The sequence below is a fragment of the Mastigoproctus giganteus genome, chromosome 4 (assembly GCF_048544385.1).
Source record: "Mastigoproctus giganteus isolate SK-2022 chromosome 4, ASM4854438v1, whole genome shotgun sequence".
NCBI lineage: Eukaryota > Metazoa > Arthropoda > Arachnida > Uropygi > Thelyphonidae > Mastigoproctus > Mastigoproctus giganteus.
This window is the reverse complement of record NC_143578.1, coordinates 192,353,390-192,375,760: the sequence shown is the minus strand read 5'-3', so window position 1 is coordinate 192,375,760 and position 22,371 is coordinate 192,353,390. Positions and strand designations below refer to the sequence as shown.

Sequence of the window (22,371 nt, the reverse complement as noted above, 5' to 3'; positions counted from 1 at the left end):
CAATTAACCGCCCACTCTTAAAACTACCTCGAAACCTTCCGCCTGATCAATGATCGCCAGTATGGATTCCGTCAGTGTTGATCCAATGGTAATATTCTGGCTTATGTTACCCATATATGGACAAATTCAATGGAAAAGTTTGGTGAAACACAAGCAGCTGTTCTTGACATCTCAAAGGCTTTGGATCGTGTTTGGTATAAAGGTTTTCTAAACAAGCTTCCATCTTATGGTTTGTCAACTGTTTTTTGTAATTGGTTATCCAGTTTTCTCTCTGATTGTTCACTGAGGGTGATGGTAGATGGATTTCTGTCTTCTAACTTCTCCACTAATGCTGGTGTCCCCTAAGGTTCAGTTCTTTCCCCCACTCTTTTCCTCTTGTATATTAATGACCTTCTTCCATTGACTGGAAATGCTATCCATAGTTTTGCAGATGATAGCACATTGCATTCCACTTTCCATTTTAAGAAACCTTGCACTGCTCAATCAGCTTCAACCTCTCAAATATCTGCTACCAATTCTTTAAATGCCGATCTCCAGTTATTTCTCCAGTGAGGCAAAGACAACTTAGTTGATTTCAATCCTTCTAAAACTCAGTCTTGTTTTATATCTCACAAAAAGGTTTCTTCTGCTCCTATGCTTACCTTTGATGACACTCCGATTTCTAGACAAGTTGATATATATGTTTTAGGGATTAACCTGACTTCTAATCTCTCTTGGCACAAGAACATTATAAATATTGCTTCCTCTGCATCTAAAAAAACTTGGTTTTCTCTTTCGCGCTAGGCGTTACTTTTCTTCCAAACAACTGTTCACTCTATACAAATCGCAAATCCGCCCTACCACTGAATATTGTTCCCACATCTGGGGCAGTTGCCCCCAAAACCTCCGAGGCTTCTAGATTCCATTCAGAAGAGGGCAGCTAGGTTAATTAATAACTCCTCTCTGACAGAGTCTCTGCGCTCTCTGTCTCACAGACGTACTGTTTCTGCTGTATGCTTTTTCTACAGATATTTCCATGGGCACTGTTCTTCTGAACTGGCTTCCATAATTCACGCACTCTCTTTCAAAACAGTCTGAATACGTGCTGCCACGAGCCAACATCCATTTACTGTCCAACTTTAAATTCACAGAACCAGCTTTTTATCTTTCCCCGTTTATTCATTCAACTGCCATTTTCTGGAACAACCTTCCTTCATACGTATTTCCTGAAAATTACAGTCTACAAAAGTCGAAGTCAAATGTCAACAAATATATTCTTTCATCTTTTCAACCTGCATCCTAAGCACGGTACTATATAGGATCTAATACCTCTCGTGTTTGGGGTTTTCATAAAAAAATTAATAAATAAATAAATAAGATGAAAATAGATATTAATTAAAATAAGCATGCCTTCAACTCTCATATCACGTCAAGGTAATCCAAAAGAATTACCGAAAGATTGCAGCCACCAACAAACATCACAAGCCATCATGAGAATTGAAAAACAATTGTTGTAAAATTCTAAAAATGACGAAACAAATAAATTAATTCCCACATAATTTAAACTTTAAAATCATGTTTTAACTTCTTTTAAGAGACTACCTTATTCGGTTTGTTACCGTGTTCACAAGAAGCACAAAATCGTTCGCGAATGATATCCTTCGTCTTATATAAAATTAACAACAGCAGACACGAGATTATTTATATAAACCAACGGATGAATTACTATTCGTGCATGTGTGTAAGCGTCCACGAGTCCGAAATATTATAAGGACTGTGTATATTAATAGAATTAGCATTAGCATAGGCATATGATGCAAGAAAGCAAGCATATGCAGCATCAGCCAAAAAAAAAAAAAAAATAAATAAACTTCGATTTCACCCCACCGTTTCGTTCCAATTACCTGTCCAGCTCGTCCTTAAATTTATTTAGGCTATCAACTTTCACGACAAAAGATGGAAGTCTGTTCCACCAATCAACTACCTGCTGGCTAAAGGCAAACTTCTGAACATCTATCCTACAACTGTCTTTTCTCAATTTGAATTTATGCCCTCTCAGGTGATTATTCCGAGCAAGAGAAAGAATCCCATCAGCATTGAGCATGCTCAAACCATTCCAGGCTTTATACACCTCAATTAGATCACCTTGCAGGTGCCTAAGTCTCCAGACACTGTAATCTGCAAAACTTAAGCTTTCTTCGTAAGAGCAACCCTTTGTTCCATTCACTAATCTTGCTGCTCTTCTCTGTACTCGTTTCAACAGCTCTACATCTTTCTTAAAATGAGGCCTCCAGACCTGTATACAGTACTCAAGGTGTGGCCTGACGATTGCCTTATACAAGGGGATAATCACCTCCTTATCGCTGCTAGAAAAATTTCTGTATATCATTGAGCATTACAGCTCAGATTCATACTATCATTGACAAGACACCATGACTGTCTGCACTGCTCAGAAAACTTCATATCTGCCTGCACAATTATCCCCAGGTCCTTTTCATTCTCTACCACTGTCAGTGTACTACCACAGAGTTGGTACGTTATTCTGGGGTTACTGCTTCCCATAGGTAGTACTTTACATTTGTCAATGTTAAACTTCATTTGCAACCCTTCAGCCCATCTGCTTAACTTTTCTAGATCCTGTTGCAGCAGCGTACTATCATTAGTGACCTTAACAACCCTGCCAACCTTTGTATCGTCTGCACTTTTCAGAACATAAGCTAGATTTAATGATAAGAAAATGTGTATACCCCCTACGATTATACAAATTTGTTAGAAAAATGTGAAGAAACTAAATTACCTGAAAAGGAAAAATTTTATAGCATATTAAACGAAAGTGATATATCTGAAGATTACATTCACGCACAAAACATTTGGAAGGAATTTACCATAAAAGCCATGGGTGAATACTGTGAATACTCTGATTTGTATTTAAAAACTGATGTGTTATTATTAGCTGATATATTTGAAAATTTTAGAGATATTTCTTTAGATGCCCTAGATTGATTGATTTTGATTTTACTGGCGCAAACACGACTAGGGTTATACTGTGAAAAGAAAAGTTGCCCTGGAGAGATTGCGCAAGGCTCATGGGGTAGAATTTTTTTCAGCCTAGTCTGTGCTTGTTAACAGGAGAAACTGCTTCTCTACAGGGATGGGATACACTTAAATAGAAAGGGTGCAAGAAAATTTGCTGATGCTATCGAGGCAGTGTTAGGTGGGTAGGAAAACTGCTAGCTTGGGGGGGGGAATCCATGGACTAATAGATTAACAGTAGCCGCTGCAGAAGTGAAAGTGATTCTTGCACTGCTTGTATTGGAATGAGCAACAGCTTTGAAAACAAGGTGCAGGCAATTTAAGAGACTTCTGGGAGCCATCGCAGAACAAGTAAATACATGGGCTGTTTTAGGGTAGCTAAGAATAAGAACTGATGCATGTATACTTGTGTATACACCACAATGCTGGGAGTTTGGTAAATAAATTTGAGGCATTGGTCAAACCATCAAAGGCAGATACTGTTGGGATTTCAGAGATATCGTGTCACACAGATAAAAGGAATGCAGAATTGGACTTTGGAGAGTACAATGTGTACAGAACGGATAGACAGGATAGGAAGGAAGGAGAGGTTATGCTATTAGTTAAGAAACAAAATCTAAGGAAGAACAGCAAAGTTGATATGAGTGGACAGTGAAATATTGAGCCAGTCTGGTGTGACATATGCACTGGAAAAGGGTAAATGAGAGTAGGAGTGTGTTATAGGATGACTTGGATGATTATAAAATACAACTGTACAGAGAAATAGATTGGGCCAGTAAATGAGATTGTCTTATAATGGGGAATTTTAATTTCCCAGATATTAATTGCAACACAAGGGGTGGTCATATGCACACTAGCCAGACTTTTGTGGATTTATTGGATGACTGTTTTCTACAGCAGCACGTTTGGGAGGCAACTAGAGGAATTCATACAGCTAGGCCTCGCATAACGTGAGTTCGATTAACGCGATCTTTTTTTTTATGCGATAGTTGAAAAAGATTTGACTCGCGCGTTAAATTTACCACGAGTAGTACGGTCAATAAACAAACGTTTGCCTGCTGCCCGCCTCGGTGTGTTCCATCAACCATCGGAAGAAGACGTGTTTGTCTCCTGCTAATAAAGTCAGTGCTGACTTGCATTTAAAAATCCAAATTTATAAATGAGCCAGATGAAAATGTTACCGCGAAGGAGATAACGGTAAAAGAATTAGATGAAATCTTTCGTATCGCATAGAACCTCAAACAAAAGGTTTGATGTTCTCTGCGATATTTATTTCGCCAGGGCCCATAGAAGATTGTTGTTGGCTATCGGAAATTGATTGATGAAAAGAGAAAGTCAACACTGTTCAAATATTTCCGCAACAGTAATCTCTTCATTGTGTATTTTATGTCAGAGGTTCCCAAAGTTTCTCGGTTCACAGCGCCTTTAATGTCTCAGTAATTTTTTCAAGGCACACCCAGACCAAAAGAAATACCTAACAGTTTCGTTTAGTAGTTAGGTCCAAACAACTTAATAAGAAATGCTGAAACTGTGAACTACTTCGAGCTAGTAGTTCGCGCTGTGTCCGACAGATGTCGAGTATTGCTGTGTTTCCCTCGAAAATTTAAAATATTTCGTGGTGCACAGTTTAAGAACCGCTGTTTTATGCAATAAACATTTAATTCCATAATTATTTTAATTATCTTTTACATTATATACAGTTAAAAGTTATTTAAAAGGTATTTTTAAAATTCTTTATGGACATTCCAGAAGGTCAAGGATCAGTTATAATTTTTTCTATTGGTTATGATATTCGATTAATGCGTTTCCGTTTTGCACGATGCACTCGCGGAACGAATTAATCGCATTAATCGAGGCCCACCTGTACTCTTGATCTTATTATCAGTAGTGATTCTTGATGCATCAAGAAGCTGCAGATAAAAGAACCCCTAGGTGGCAGTGATCACAGTGCGCTGATGTGGGATTTACTCAGAGGTAACTACCATCAGAGGTAAAGGGAAGGGTTTTTGCTTTCATAAAGGTGACTTCCTTTGCTGCCTCCTTTAATATAACTGGATAGATCCCATCCACTCTAGGTGCCTTTCTTATGTTTATCTTCAAATGTTTCTGCTCCACTTTGCTCTCAGTAATTACAAATTCATTTAGCTCAACTGCCAGAGTTTAATACAACTATGGCATTCCTCCCCCTGAATAACTCTTCATGTGTAAATGTAGATGCAAAATACTCATTCAGTTTGATAGCTACCTGAGCAGAACTACAGTGGTCTGACCCAAAAGTTTTTAAATTTTTATTCTATAAGGTTTAGGCTTAAATGGACGTCAGATGAACTAATAAGACATGCGGCAGAGAAGAAAAATGCATATGATACATATAAATTAACAGGTGACACAGAAGCCTACAGTAGATATAAGCTGGTCTGTAATCAAGTCACAAAGGATGTTAGGTAGGCAAAGGCAGATTTCGAGAAATCTTTGTCAAAGGATGCAAAGAAAAACAGCAAAGAGTTCTTTACTTATGTAAACTCTAGAAGGAAGGGGATGAATTAGATTCATCCATCTGATATCAATGGTTCAACTGTTGATGATCCTGCTCAGGGAGCTAGCAACCTGAAAGAGTATTTTGCATCTACACTTACACATGAGGAATTATTCAGGGAGGGGAATGTCAGAGGTGTATTAAACTCTGGGAGTGAGTTAAATGATTTTGTAATAACTCAGAGCAAAAACTGTTGAAGATAAACATAAGAAAGGCAGGGTGGATGGGATATACTGAGTTATATTAAAGGAGGCAGCAGCAAAGGAAATAGGAAAACCGTTGGACATAATTATGAGAGCTTCCTTGGACTCATGAGAGGTAACCATGGACTGGAGATTGCAAATGTGACCAAATTCACAAAAGAGGATCAAAGTGTGACACAAGTAACTATAGACCTGTTAGTTTAATTTCTGTTCCGTGGAAATTAAAGGAGGACTGGTCAAAGAAGCACTGCAGGATTATCTAGACAAGATTTCAGTTATAGTTCAGACACATCATGGGTTTGTTAAGGGGAAGTCTTGTCTGACCAATTTGATTGGATACTATGATGTGGTCACAAAGGAACTGAATGCAAAGAATAATATTGATATCATTTAAACTTGGATATCAAATTTAAGGAATTAGTAGTAGTAGTAGTGGCATGTGATGTAAGAAAGCAAGTGTATGAGCTTATGCAGCATCAGCCAAAAAAAAAAAAAAAAATCACACCATTCCCTCCAAATGCCTGTCCAGTTCCTCCTTAAATTTATTCAACCTATCAACTTCCACAACGACAGATGGAAGCTTGTTCCAGCAATTAACCATCCGCTGGCTAAAGGCAAATTTCCGCACATCTATTCTACATCTGTCCTTTCTTAATTTTAATTTATGCCCCCTTAGGTTTGTAATCTGAACAAGTGGAAGGATCCCATCAGAATTCAGCGTGCTCAACCCATTCAGGGCCTTATACACCTCAATCAGATCACCGCGCAAGTGCCTAGTCTCCAGCCACTGCAATTTGCAGAACTTAAGCCTCTCTTGGTAAGAGGATCACTTCATTCCCCTCACCAATCTTGTTGCCCTTCTCTGTACACGCTCAAGTAAATCTACATCCTTCCTAAAATGAGGCCTCCAGACCCGTACGCAGTACTCAAGGCATGGCCTGACCATTGTCTTATACAGAGGGACAATCACTTCCTTCTCCCTGCTAGCAAAATTCCTATATATCATTGACAAAACCCCATGACCTGCCCTGGCAGCCTGTCTGCATTGCTCAGAAAACTTCATATTTGACTGCACAATTACTCCCAGGTCTTTTCAATTTCCACCACCTTAAGTGTAGTACCACACAGTTGGTACGTTTCTCTGGGGTTACTTCTACCCATATGCAGTACTTTGCATTTGTCAATGTTAAACTTCTCAGCCCATCTGCCCAAATTTTCTAGAGTCATTACTGTCATTAACAACCCTGTCAACCTTTTTATTTTCTGCAAGCTTCGACATTAAGCCTGATATTCTTTCATTAATATCATTGATAAATATACAAAACAACAGTGGACCCAACACCAAACCCTGTGGGACTCCACTAATAACATTAGTCCATGAAGAGCAGCACCCATTGATTACCACCCTCTGTCTTCTCCCACTTAACCATCCTTTTATCCATTGTAGCAACTTACCCTTAATACCATTCTGCTCCAATTTGTACAATAGTCTTCCATGAGCAACAGTGTCAAAAGCTTTCCTGAAATCCAAATATATGATATCAAAATTGTTTTTTGCATCCAGTTCCTTTGTAACCACATCATAATATCCTACCAAATTCGTCAGACAAGACTTTCCCTTAAAAACCCATGCTGTGTCTGAATTATTGCCGCAGTCTTGTCTAGATGATCCTACAATGCATCTTTAACCAGTGACTCCATTATTTTACCCGGAACAGAAGTTAAACTAACTGGTCTGTAATTACTTGTGTCCCCCTTTGTGAATTGGAGATACATTTGCACATCTCCAGTCCGTGGAAACCTCCCCTGAGTCCAATGATGCTCTCATAATTATGGCTAAGGGTTTGCTTAGTTGCTTTGCCGCCTCCTTTAATATAACTGGATAGATCCCACCACCCCAGGTGCCTTTCTTATGTTTAACTTCAACAATTTCTCCTCCACTTTGTCTCAGTTATTACAAAATCATTAAGTATCCTGCTACAATTTGATAACCTTCTGCCATTTTCAAACCTTAATAATTCCTCATGTGTGAATGTAGATGCAAAATACTCCTTCAGTTTGTTTGCTATCTGAGAAGGATCATCAACAGTCGAACCATCGATGTCAAGTGGACCAATCCGATTCATCCCCTTCCTTTTAGAGTTTATATAAATAAAGAAATCCTTGCTGTTTTTCTTAGCATCTTTTGCCAAGGATTTCTTGTAATCTGCCTTCGCCAGCCTAACCTCCTTTGTGACCTGATTACAGACTAGCTTATATCTGCCATAGGCTTCTGAGTCACTTGATAAATTATATGCATCCCATGCATTTTTCTTCTCTGTTACGAGTCTCATTAGTTCATTAGATAACCATTTTGGCCTAAACCTTGAACAATATTTCTTAATAGGTATGAAACTTTTAGTAGCTTCCACGATTAATTCCTTGAATGCTTCCCACTTAGAATTTACTGTTGGTATCATCATCAGTTGATCCCACTGTACAGAATTTAAAAACTGTAGGAGACCACTATACTCACCCTTATGAAAGCAAAAACCCTTTCCCCCGATGGTAATTAAATCTTTAAGTAAATCCCACATCAGTACACTGTGATCACTGCTACCTAGTGGTTCCTTTATCTGCAAAATTCTTAATACACGAACGATCACTGCTGATAACCAGATCAAGAGTATTACTCTCTCTTGTTGCCTCTCGAACATGCTGCTGCAGAAAACAATCATCCAATAAATCCACAAAAGTCTGACTAGTGTGTGAGTGACCAACCCACAAGTTCCAGTCAATATCTGGGAAGTTAAAATCCCCCATTATAAGACATTCCGATTTACTAGCCCACTCTATTTCTCTGTACAATTTTTCATTGTACTAATTCGAGTCATTAGGCCTATATAACACACTCCTACTCTTATTTTTGCTTTCGCAGTGCTTATGTCACACCAAACTGACTCAACAGTGCACTGTTCATCTATATCAACTGGATGCTTCTTTTGATTTTATGTTTTTCTTAATTAACAGCTTAACACCTCCTCCCTTTCTATCCTATCTATCCTTCCTGTACACATTGTACTCCCCAAATTCCAGTTCAGCATTCCTTATATCTGTGTGACACCCCATCTCTGCTACCCCAACAATATCCGCCTTTGATGTCTTGACCAACACTTCAAATTCATCAAATTTATTTACTATACTTATAGCATTGGTATACATGCAAGCATTCATGCTCCTATTCCTAGTTACCCTAACACATCCCATATACCCACCTATTTCAGGATGACTGCCATCCGTCCCTGAAACCCCCAACACCCCTCGCTCCAGGTCGCTACTTATTCTAATAGAAGTTGTGCAAGAATCACTTTCACCTCTGCCTGCGGCTACTGTTAATCTATTAGTCCTTGTATCCCCCCAAGCTATCAGTTTTTCGACCCACCTAACACTGCCTCGATAGCATGAGCAAATATTCTTGCACCCTTTCTATTTAAGTGTATCCCATCAATGTAGAAGCAGTCTCTCCTGTTAACAAGTACAGTCCAGGCTGAAAAAAATTCTAAACCTTGAGCCTTGCACAATCTTTTCAGGGCCGAATTGATCGACAAGGCTCTCATCATATACTCCCTTCTATCGTGTCTGGGCAGAATTGCAGACACTTTCAAATTCAACCCTAATTCTCGGCTTTTGTTCAACAGTGACCTGTACTTGTTAAGTAATTCTGCTGGTCTCCTACTCTTAATATCATTAGTGCCAACGTGTACAACTATATCACCTTTTGTGCCCTTAAAAGATGATATCCGCTCTACAACGTCATCAACCTTTGCCCCTGGCAGATATACCCTGGTCCTGTTCCACCTATCCTTTTTACAAAGCATGTTTCCCGTTTCCCTAACAATAGAGTCACCAACAACTATAGTTCCTGTGGGACCAGTGCATTCTGCCTTGGGGGTTGCCGCTGTGTTGCGTGATGACCAAGTGCAAGCTCTGGCGTTGATGTGAGCAGCTGAGAGCCTGATGGACCCCTCAATTTAGTTCCTTCGAGGGCATCCACCCTGTCCTTCAAGCTCTCATATAGGCCCATAACAACGCTGAGTTGTCGAATGATTTCCTTACACTCCTTACATCGCGCGCACACACACACACACACAAAGACATCCCCCATGGCAATACCATGTTCCGTTCCAGAGAGTTCGACAAACATTTCACAAGTTGCACATTTTTTTAGGCTGTGATGTGTTGGAGAATCGCCCCCTCAGTTCTCCCCCGAGCCACAGCACTCCTGCCACTTTGTGCCCATTGCTTTGCTGCTCTAGTTTGGGACACGATACTTTAAATTTTAAAGGAAAAGATAAGGAATTTTAAACTTTGATCTTAGGAAGGTTTTGATACTGTTGCACATGAAAGACTACTGTATAAATTAGAGCAGTGTGGCATTGGGGCAAATTGCTGCTATGGACAAAGGGATGGATGGTTGATTGGGAGAAGACAGAGTGGTAATCAATGGACACTACTCTTCGAGAGGTCCTGCAGGGTTCAGTGTTGGATCCATTGTTGTTTTCTGTATTTATTAACGATATTGAGAAAGGAATATCAGGCTTAATGTCTAAGTTTGCAGAATATACCAATGGCAAGGTTGTTAATGACACTAATGACAGTACGCTACTGCAACAGGATCTAGAAAAGTTGAGCAGATGGGCAAGTACAGCATATGGGTAGCAGTAAATCCAGAGTAACGTACCAACTGTGGGTACTACACTCAGGGTAGTAAAGAATGAAAAGGACCTGGGGATAATTGTGTAGCCAGTTATGAAGTTTTCTGAGCAGTGCGGACAGTTTGCCAGAGTAGCTCATGGTCTCTTGTCAATGATATACAGGAATTTTCCTAGCAATGATAAGGTGACTATCCCCTAGTGTAAGGCAATGGTCAGGTACTGTATGCAGTACCTCGAGTACTGCATACAGGTCTGGGGACATCATTTTAGGAAGGAAGTAGAGATCAGAACACTGGAATGAGCTCAGAGAAGAGCAACAAGATTAGCGAATGGAACAAATGGTTGTTCTTATGAAGAACGGCTTAAGCTATGCAAATTAGAAGCCTGGAGACTAGGCACCTGGAGGTGATCTGATTTTTTTTTTTTTATATAACCCCAAACACGAGAGGTAGTAGATCCTATAGTACTTAGTACTGTGCTTGGGTAGGAGGTTGAGAAGACGAAAGAAGATATTTGTTGACATTAGACTTGAACTTCTGTAGACTGTAATTTTCAGGAAATAGTATGAAGGAAGGTTGTTCCAGAAAACGGCAGTTGAATGAATAAATGAGGAAGATGAAAAGTTGGTTCTGTGAGTTTGAAGTTGGACGGTAAATGGATGTTGGCTGGTGGCAGCACATGTTCAGATTGTTTCGAAAGAGAGAGCGGGAAATTATAGAAGCCAATTCTGAAGAACAGTGCCCATGGAAGTATCTGTAGAAAAGGCATGCAGCAGAAACATGACATCTATGGGACAGCGAGTGGAGAGACTCTGATAGAGAGGAGTCATTAATTAACATAACTGTCCACTTCTGAATGGAATCAAGAAGGCTGAGAGAGGTTTTGGGTGCATAGCCACAGATTTGCGAACAATATTCCATAGTAGGGCGGATTTGCGATTTGTACAGAGTGAACACCTATTTTGGAAGAAAAGTAATGCCAAAAGCAATATTTGTAATGTGCTTGTAATGTGCTTGTGCCAAGAGAGATTAGAAGTCAGGGTAATCCCTAAAAGAGATATATCATTTTGCCTAGAAATTTGGAGTGTCCAAAGCTAAACAAAGGAGCAGAAGAATCCTTTTTGCAAGATATAATACAAGACTGAGTTTTTGAAGGATTGAAATCAATTAAGTTGTCTTTCAAGAAGTTGAAGCTGATTGAGCAGGGCAAAGTTTCTCAAAATGGAAAGTGGAATGCAATGTGATATCATCGGAAAAACTATGGATAGGATTTCCAGTCAATGGATGAAGGTCATTAATATACAAGAGGAAAAGAGTTGGGAAAGAACTGAACCTTGGGAGACACCGCATTAGTGGAGAAGTTAGAAGACAGAGGGCCATCTACCATCACCCTCAGTGAATGATCAGAGAGAGAGAGAGAGAGAGAAAGAAAACTGGATAACCAATTACAGAAAATAGTTGGCAAACCATAAGATGGAACCTTGTTTAGAAGACCTTTATGCCAAACATGATTGAAAGCCTTTGAGATGTCAAGAGCAACTGCTTGTGTTTCACCAAGCATTTCCATTAAATTTGTCCATAAATGTGTAACGTAAGTCAGAATATCACCAGTTAATCGACACTGATGGAATCCACACTGGCGATCATTGATCAGACGGAAGTTTTCTAGATAGTTTAAGAGTGGGCGGTTAATTGATTTCTCCATTACTTCAGAAAGAGTAGAAGTAATTGCAATGGGACGATAACTGGATGGGTGGGACTTGTCACCCTTTTTAGGAACTGGCTGGATATGAGCAAATTTCCAAGCAGAAGGAAAAACACTTTTGGAATAAGAAAGCGAAAAAAGGAAGCAAAGAACAGGAGTAAGTTCAAGAGCACAGGTTTTGAGAACAAGTTGAGAAATACCATCAGGACATGGAGCTTTCTTAGCATCAAGATTCGTCAAAATCCATCTGACATCCTTTTGACAGAAGACCACAGGAGGCATTGAATGGAGCGTGTTGGGAATGGTGGGATGTGTTTTACCAAGATCATTATAATACATGAGTGGGAAAAAAATGGGATGCTAGCAGGTCAGCTTTATCCTTGGCTGAAGTGATAACAGAACCATCTGGTTTTGACAGAGGTGGGAGTAGAGATGAGCAAATGTTGCAGACAATAGCTTTGGCAAGGGAATAGAATGCTCAGCTACCATTAGGGCAAGAAGCAAGTTTTCTACTCTTAGCCTGTTCAAAATCTAGTTTGGACTGATTAATAACTGCTTTACAATTATTGCAAACTTTGGTGTATACAGAAAAAGAAACTGAAGAATTGGCAACAAGCCAATTACAATATGCAACTTTCTTCTCTTGAACAGCCTTAGCACATTTATTGGAAAACCATGGTTTAGATAAATGACGAGATTTTAAAGTGGAGTGTGGAATAAAGGATTCCATTCCTACAAGAATAATTTCACTGACACGGTGTGAGCAAATGTTAACATCACAAGTTTTGAAACAGTAATCCAACCAAGGAAAATCTCGCAGGTCATCCCATTTTGTATTCTTGTAATGCCAAAAATACGAGGTTGGGAATAGCCTTGAGATAAAGGCTCCATTGGAGAAGAGAATCCCCAAGTTGTGATCTGAGGTGCCTAAAGCACCACTCACTTCGACCGTGTCCTTAGAAGGGTTTTTTGTGAGAAAAAGATCAATCGTGTTGGCTGTTTGGTTAGGATTGTCCGGTAAATGAACAACCTGTGCAAGGTCATTAGTAATTGCAAAAGCCTCAGGATCTGACCAGCTGGGTCGGTGTGACTAGAAAATGGACGCCAGCAGGAGTTGTAAATATTAAAACCATCACGGAAAATTACCTCACTGTTAAGAAAGTTGGACTGAGAGGAAAGCAAAGAGCTCCAAGTGATTAGTGGAGTTGGAGAACGGTAGAGACAACAGATGAATTTGACACAATGAGATTTTAAGGCAGAGAAGGCTGAAAAGAGGAGATTCCAAATTACCAAGTCTCTGACAGGGAATATCGGAACAGACATATGCACAAGTACCACCTTTGAGACAAAAGGAATCATACAGCGAATAATTTTGGCAACCAAGATGAGCACTAGTTGAATCAACTGATAACTGAGAGATTCTGTCAGAAAAAGTACATGGGGTTTGGAAGACTGCAAGTGGAAATGGACTAGGAAGTGTTTTGGAGATTTAGATCTTTTCACAGATAAGCTTGCTCTATTTGTTTGACAATTCATGGTGTATTCGATAGTAAGTAAAAGTGGGGGGTGACATGCTGTATGAAGTAATGAAATTTTTGGATATGGCATAAACCTGGTAAGGATATACCCAGATCCTTGACTTAACGTGGTCTCGACAATGTCCACGGCATACACACTACTCGGACTCCCTCCAGTCACTATCTGGCAGAGTAGAGATAGCAAGATTTTTTTATGAAAACCCCAAACATGAAATGTATCAAAACCTATAGTACTTTGTATGTGCACGTGTTGAAGGAGAAGTAGGGGGGGAGGGGGGTGCCGGAAACTTTGCTCTAGAGACTAAACATGGGTTTCACCACTTCAAGCCTCCAATTAGCAAAGTGGTAGTATTGCACCAGTTGATGAGTCATCTACCACCTACACTAGCTGATCTGGAAGTCTCCTAAAGAGTTACCAATAGGTTCGGTCTGGTGTCCTAACTACCTGCCAGCCTGTGAACACTGTTTTAGAGCTGTACCCTTGAAATGTAAGGAAGGTTGGATCTCGCCATGATGGTCATCAATCATACTGCATGATGGAAGTGATGGGGAAGGGTTGACTGGAAATTAGCTCTGGAGACTAAACATGGGTTCCACCACTTCAAGCCTCCAATAAGCAAAGTGGTGGTATTGCACCGGTTGATGAGAGTCATCTACCACCTAGGATTGAGGTGTATAAGGCTTTGAATGGATTTAGCAAGCTCAATGCTAATGGGATTCTTCCTCTTGCTCAGATTACTCACCTGAGGGGACATAAATTCAAACTGAGGAAAGACAATTATAGAATAGATGTGCAGAAATTCACCTTTAGCCAATGGGTGGTTGACAGTTGGAACAAACTTCCATCTGTTGTAGCGGAGGTCAGCAACTTAAATAAGTTCAAGGCAAAACTAGACAAACATTTGGAGTGAATGGATAGGTGAAATGGGAAGGGTGGTGTTTTTTTTTTTTTTTTTTTTTTGCTTTGCTATATAAGCTTGCTTTCTTGTATCATATGCTCTCCTAATGTTATTGCTAAATTTGAAAAATTAATAGCTAATACTAACTTTAAGAAATGAGCTATATTTGATAAAAAAATTATATGCAGTTCATATTAAAAAAACATTAGTAATTTTATATAAATAAATTTATGTTGGAATGTGTATTTTAGATATATCTATGCGGTTAATGTATTCTTTTTATTGACTCAAGTTAATAGTGTAGCTTAATTTTTACAGTACTGACCTTTTGTATAATCTGCAATTGATGCTTGAGATAGGATGGATACTAATTTGAATTTAAAATTGGGATTAATATGGATAAATTTAATTTTGAAACAGAGTTAAAATATGCCCAAGGAAAGAGAAGTGCACATCTTTGTCCTTGGTTGTCAGAGAATTTAAGGGTAAAAATGATTGAAACTATATCTGTAAATCGAGGAGGCCAGCAGCCGCAACGAATTGGCTTTAGTTAACGTCTTCAGCTGGCGATAGTGAGAAGGGAGTGAAATGCGCGTATTTAAACGACTCTATGTTCCTTGAGTCAATCTAAATTGGTATTTTAAGAAATTCTACAAATCATTCAAATACTTTTCATTATGATGTTGTGACACCTAAATATGGCGAAAATTTAAGCCTTCTGTATAGAGACATGGATAGTTTTATATATATTTAAGACTGATGACTTGTATGAAGTTATGAAAGAAATGATATACTACTTTAATACATCAGATTGTCTATAAAATAATAAATATAACATACCTATAGTAAATAAGAAAATAATTGGACAAATAAAAAATGAATGTAATGGAAAATTTGATTGAATTCATAGGTTTAAGATAAACAATGTATGTATATAAAATTGATAACAAAGTGGAAAAGAAATGAAAAGCAATTAAAAAATATGTAATTAAGAAAAGAATAACATTTGACGACTGTAGTGTTTATTTGAGAAAAAGAAGAACTATGAATCTAATAGGGAGCAAAAAGCAGCATGAAGTTTCTTCAGTAAAAGTAAACAAAACAAAACGAAAAAAAAAAAAAAAAAAAAAGCTCTAAGCCCTTATGATAAGATCTTGGTTGATAAAATCCATACATTAGCATAGGAGCATTATTCAATTTAAAATCAGATCTTTATTTATCCATGAATTAAACGAATCTGAATAGCTTTTTCACATTTAATGATATATTTATTTCCTTTCTTTCTAATATTTTTTTATACAGTGGTACCTTGGTTTGCGAGCATAATTCGTTCCGGAAACGTGCTCGTAATCCAAAGCACTCGTATATCAAAGCGAATTTCCCCATAAGAAATAATGGAAACCCAGATGATTTGTTCCAAAACTCAAAAATATTCATATACTGTAAAAATGATTAATACAAAATATATACATACCTTTTTTATATTTTTAAAAGCAATCGAATTTATTAATTATTGGGTAGGACGACTTTCACTGTCACTAACGGAATCACTACTATCTGTTGACTTTTTCTTTTTGTGCAACTTTAACAAGAAACCTATCCAATGACACTTGCTTTTGCCTCCTTTTGAGGATTTCACGGAAATATGACATTGCATTGTCGTTAAACAGATTCATCGCTCACACTGCCACAGCCTTACTCGGGTGGTGCTTTTCTACAAAATTTTGCACTGTTTCCCACATTTTAAAAACACCTCCCTAATCTCATTTGAAGAAAGGGATGTCTCCATTTTTTTCTCCTCCTCCTCAGACGAGATCTCCTCCATAACCTCTTGCTGTTGCTCGCGATGCAGATCCATCAGTTCGTCGGTGGTAAACTCCTGGCCATGTTCCTCCACCAGCTCTTGAATGTCGTCCTTATTCACCTCCAGTCCCATGGTCGTCCCCAAGGACACAATTTCATCGACAACTGGCAGCTCCTGTTCATGAGCAAACCCCTCAACGCAATCAGACCACAGTTTTCTCCAAGCAGAATTGAGGGTTCTCTTGGTGACCCCATCCCAAGCTTTATCGATGATTTTGAGGCAGTTTACGATGTGGAAATGATTTTTCCAAAACTCTCGGAGGGTTAGGTTAGTTCCTTCGGTCACCTCGAAGCATCGCTGAAATAGTGCCTTGATGTAAAGCTTTTTAAAGTTCGAAATGACCTGCTGATCCATGGGCTGGAGTAATGGAGTAGTGTTGGGAGGAAGGAACTGGACCTTAATGAATTCGAATTCTTCCAGTAAGTCGTTCTCAAGGTCTGGAGGATGAGCAGGAGCATTATCCATAACCAGCAAGGCTTTGAGTGGCAGTTTTTTTTCTAAGAGGTATTTCTTCACTGCAGGACCGAAGACCTCGTTGATCCACTCAACGAACAAGATACGAGTGACCCAAGCCTTGCTGTTGGACCTCCACATAACGGTTAACTGGCTCTTCTGCACCTTGCATTTCTTGAAGGCTCGTGGATTCTCAGAATGATACACGAGCAGGGGCTTGACTTTGAAATCACCGCTTGCATTAGCACACAGCAAGAGGGTGAGACGGTCTTTCATGGGCTTGTGACCGAGCATGGCATTCTCTTCTGCTGTAATGTAGGTCCTCTTTGGCATCTTTTTCCAAAAAAGCCCTGTCTCATCGCAATTAAAAACTTGCTGCGGCAGGTAACACTCGGAAACCATGAGCTTCTGGAACTCGGCAATGAACGCCTCAGCTGCCTTAGCGTCCGAACTCGCAGCCTCTCCGTGCCTCACAACACTATGGATGCCACTTCTCCTCTTAAAGTTATCAAACCATCCCCTGCTCGCCTTGAAGCCTTCTTCGTTTTCTGTAGACATACCAGGCAGTTTACTTACGAGGTCGGCGTACAAGGCCTTTCCCTTCTCACAGATCAAGTTCTCGGTCACAGTATCACCTGCTAGTTGCTTCTCGTTTATCCACACCAAAAGCAACTTTTCTACATCTTCCAGAATACGTGACTCCTTTTGCTACATCTAGTCCCCTTAGTTCTTCTTTCTTCTTTAATATTGTGCAAATTGTTGATGTAGACTTCTTATAAAATCTTGCGATGGCGGCCACTTTCATACCTTGTTCGTGCTTCTCGATGATTTCCTTCTTAACTTCTACCGTAATCATCTCCTTCTTCTTACCGCCTTCCTTTTCAACCCTTTTCTTCATTGGGGCCATTTTCGTAGTGCACAGTTAATAAATAACAGTCACCAAATTTGAACACAAAAAAAAAAAATGCTTTACGCACATACACGTGGTCACAACGTTAGCACGAATGTTCACTACAATGTTGACTGTATACGAATGAGGTATGCCGACTGAGACCGAGCATGTGAGATGATTAAACACAATCCCGAGCAGCACGTGATCACATGACGCTCGGCAGACAATTTTTAGGGAATAAAGCACAATTACAAAATGAGGAGGCATCCTTGATACACATAAACAAAGCTGCGCGAGTGTAGCAACTGAATAAACAACACCATAAAGGCAGAGATACACTATTAACACCTCACATTTTCCTAAATCACATTTCTAGGGGTTACTACCATAAAACAATAAAAACAGTTTCCAGTTGCGTTTCTGCTAATGGAATCTGTTATAAACTGGTAGTAAACTCGATCTAATTGCATACCGATAGCTGGAATTGTGTTGCTTTTTACGTTATTATGGTGAAATGTGTTTCCCCTTCACTGATATAAAAACATAAATACATTTTCAGAATCTTCTCTTCATTCCTATCGTGTTGCGTTCAGTTGGGGTGATTCTGCGTTCCACTGCCATTTCTTGTAAACACAAAGGCGAATCGTGCATAAGCGAATTCAGTTTGTGTTATATAAGATATCGTTCCCCTATTTATAAATCGTGTATGATCGAATTCGTGTAGTGTAAACACGTGTTATACGAGGACTGACTGTACTCGTATTGCAAGACCTCGCTCGTTTATCAAGTTAAAATTTATTAAAAATTTTTGCTCGTCTTGCGAAACACTCGCAGACCAAGTTACTCGCAATCCAAGGTACCACTGTATTTGATAAACATCTTGCTTATTATACTTTACTAACTCTTGTTCGTAAAATGAACACTGTACTTCTTCATTATTTAAGTCTCGTATCTTATATGTAATAGGCTTCGTGTTCAAAACTTTAGAAATAACATATACTTCCTCAGTAAAGTAAATTAAAAGATGGCTTTGTATTTACTGATTCTAATCATATTGTCAATATGAAACTTGGGTGTAAATTCAGATAATTCCTTTTGTAAAGATTACTGTAGGCTATTTTCATTTTAAGCTTTGCTTGCTTCTCTAGGTTTCATTTTAATAGATCTATGATAAGAATTATTATAATTTTTAACTAGTTTGACTAATACATCTATCCACATTTTTGTTTTCAGAGTCCTATTAAATCCATTCTACTGTGTGAGCTTTTGTTTTTATATTCTCAGTAGTAAGCCAATGAACATTATTTTTTTAAAAATATGCAATTAGATATTTATTTATTTGGATACAATAAGACAGTGAATAATCCACTAAGTAATTCAGAACTGTTTAGAACTTAACAGCAAATGTTTCACTGTGCTTCACATGATTGAAGCTATCCAATTATGGATATCGATGAAAACAATTGCAATATGTCACTTCCATTGTATCCAAATTTTTATACTAAAAAGGTTTTAAGGCTGAAAGCATCAGACTATGGAAAATTGACTAATTGAACAAGTTAGTGCGTAGCATAATTTCAGTTGGTAGAAAATCACCGAAGTAGATGGCATTGTTTTTGCGATACGTGTATCTCATATTGTGAATGCCTTCACGAGTTGCCCCGATATTTCACTACCTCCACTAAATAACGCTTCACCACTGGAAGAATAATGTTACTTATTCTCAGCAGATACTACCACCACTATTTCTTTATTTGAAGTTTTTAAATATTTTTTAACTTCTTTTGGTGGAGGAAACCCAAACATTACTCAGGGACAATACTATCCAAGTGCAAGACGAGGAATTTCCAGCTCCAAGAACCCAATAAGTTTTTGAAGACTTTTGCTGTATTATTGACTTAACTGTCATATTAAATCGAACTCTATAAGTAGCTTTATAGTAATAGTCACAAAGTAGCAGGAGTCTGTGGCTCGGAGAGAACTTAAGGGGGCAATTCTCCAGCACATCACAACCTAAAAAAATGACCAACTTCTGAAATGTTTGTGGACCTTTCTGAAAGAACAGGACATGATCGAATTTCATGCCACGTTCTGCACCTAGCACACATCTTTGCGTGTGCTGGGTGCAGAGAGTGTCAAGAAATTAGGCATCAACTCAGTGTTCCAAAGCCCTAAAAGGAATTAAAATGGGTGGCCCATCAAGCTCTCAGCCACCCAACTCAACGCCAGAGCTCGCTTGTGCATCAGGAAATACAGTGGAGCAGAATGCACAGGTCCCACAGCAGCTGGTTATTGTCGGGGAGATGGGAAATATATTGTGCAAAAAGAAAAGGTGGAATAGGACCCGGGCATGTCTGCCAGGGACAAAAGTTGATGACGTCATAGAGCAGATATCTTTTAAAGGTACAAAAGGTGATACTGTTGTACATGATGGCATTAGACATTAAGAGTAAGAGATCTGCAGATTTACTTAACAAGTATAGGTAAATGTTGATAAAAAGTCACAAGTTAGGATTAAATTTGAAAGTGAAATTCTGCCCGGACACAATAGGAGGGGAGTATATGATGAGAGCCTTGTCAATCAATTCGACTCTGGAGAGACTGTGCAAGGCTCATGGGGGTAGAAGTTTTCTCAGCATGGTCTGTGCTTGTTAACAGGAGACACTGCTTCTACAGGGATGGGATAATTGTAAAAGTGGTGGTACAGTATAAGTCTTTACTGAAATCTAAGTAAACAATATCAAAATTATTGTTTGCATTGAGTTGCATTGTAACAACCTCACAGAGCTAATCAGATTAGTGGTAACATGATCTCCCAGTATTATCTTATGGCTCCACTCCAGTCATGATGATCATATTAGTTCTTTTAACTACTGGTTCCATTATTTTCCTGACACATAGGTTAAAATTGCGGGTCTGAAGTTATTGACTTCATCCTTTGAGCCACTCTTGTGAATAGGAGATAAGTTTTCACTTCTCTACTCTGCAGGTACTTCTACTGACTCCAAGGAAGCTCACATTACGATGGCTGACAGATTAATTACCTCTTGCTCTTTTACAGCCTATTTTAATACAACTGGATAGAATCCATCAGCCCCAGGCACTCTGTTCATTTTTAGCTGCAGTAATTTCTCTTCCACCTTTCTTATGTATAAAATTATTCAACTCTCAATCAGTATTGGAGAGACTGCTAAATCTATCTTTAAAAACATCATGTGTAGATGCAAAATATTTATTCAGTTACCAGCAGTTTGTAGAGGATCATCAACAGTTATGTCATTCATATCCAGAGAGACAATGTGATTCATCCCTTTTGTTCTAGTGTCAACTTAAGCAAAGACCACTCACAATCTGTCTTAGCCTGCGTAACTTGATACCCACTAGGTTTGTATTTACTGTGCAATTCTATATATCTTGACAATTTATAATCATCTGATGCATTTTTCTTTTTCTGACACTAAACTTATTAGTTCTCTGACATCCATTTTGGTCTAAATCTTGGACAATATCTTTTAGCAGCCTCTATTACCTGAACACTTTCCCTTCAGCATTTTTTAGCAGGACCAACGTCAATTAGTCTACGGGTTATTTCTTTTAAGAAATTCCACATCAATAAGTTATGATCACTGACACCAGGTTTCTTTATTTGACAACTTTTAATACATGATGAATCATGCTAATAACCAGATAAGAATATTGCTTTTTTTTTTTTTTTTTTGTTGCCTTATGTGTTAGTGTAAAAAGCAGGCACTCAGCAAATCAAGAAATTTTTGCTAACGAGTGAGCTGCCAACCCACAAGTTCCAAATGATATCTGGAAAGCTACAATCACCCAGAAGACAATCTAATTTGCTTGTCCACTCTGTGTGTACAGCTGATCATTATGCTCTTCATTATCATTTGGCCTATAACAGAAGTCAACTGTGACTTTTGTTTTCCCGGTGTTTATTACACACCAAACCAAATGAATATTATATTGTTAACCGTTCACAGACAACCTGTGTCTACTGGTTTTACTGTTTGAGTCTACAAGCCTTTTAACTAAAAGTATCACTCCCCCATTTCTTGTCATGTCCATCTTCAATATTCAAATTTTGCATCCCTAATATCAGAGTGACACCATGTTTCTGGTGACACTCATGGTGACACTATGTGACACCATGTGACATGGTGTCACATAGTTGTATGTGACACCATGTCACATACAACTATGATATTAAAATTTGAAGTCTTTACCATTAATTCAAACTCCTTGTCAATCAATTCAACCCCGGAGAGAATGTGCAAGGTTCATGGGGTAGAACTTTTTACAGTGGTCTGCGATTGTTAACAGGAGAGACTACTTCCACAGGGATGGGATACACTTAAATAAAGAGAATGCAAGAATATTTGCTGATGCTATCGAGGCAGTGTTAGGTGGGTCAGAAAAGTGCTAGCTTGGGGGATTCACAGACTAAAAAAATTAAGAGTAGACACAGGCAGAGGTGAAACGGATTCTTGAACTGCTTCTATTAGAATGAGCAGTAGACTGGAAAGTAAAGTGCTGGGGATCTGCAGGACTGCAGGGAGTCATCATG

At 38.7% G+C, this 22,371-nt stretch overlaps 1 protein-coding gene across 1 annotated transcript in view; it reads right to left on the bottom strand.

Moving 5' to 3' along the window:
* Window positions 1–22,371, bottom strand: part of Ge-1 (Enhancer of mRNA-decapping protein 4 homolog Ge-1) — a 527,075-nt gene that overhangs the window by 50,371 nt on the left and 454,333 nt on the right. Inside the window, exon 23 of the mRNA XM_090372439.1 lies at window positions 18,644–18,674. Within this exon, the coding sequence (XP_090228565.1) occupies window positions 18,644–18,674 (31 nt within the window). The remainder of the gene's footprint in view (window positions 1–18,643; window positions 18,675–22,371) is intronic.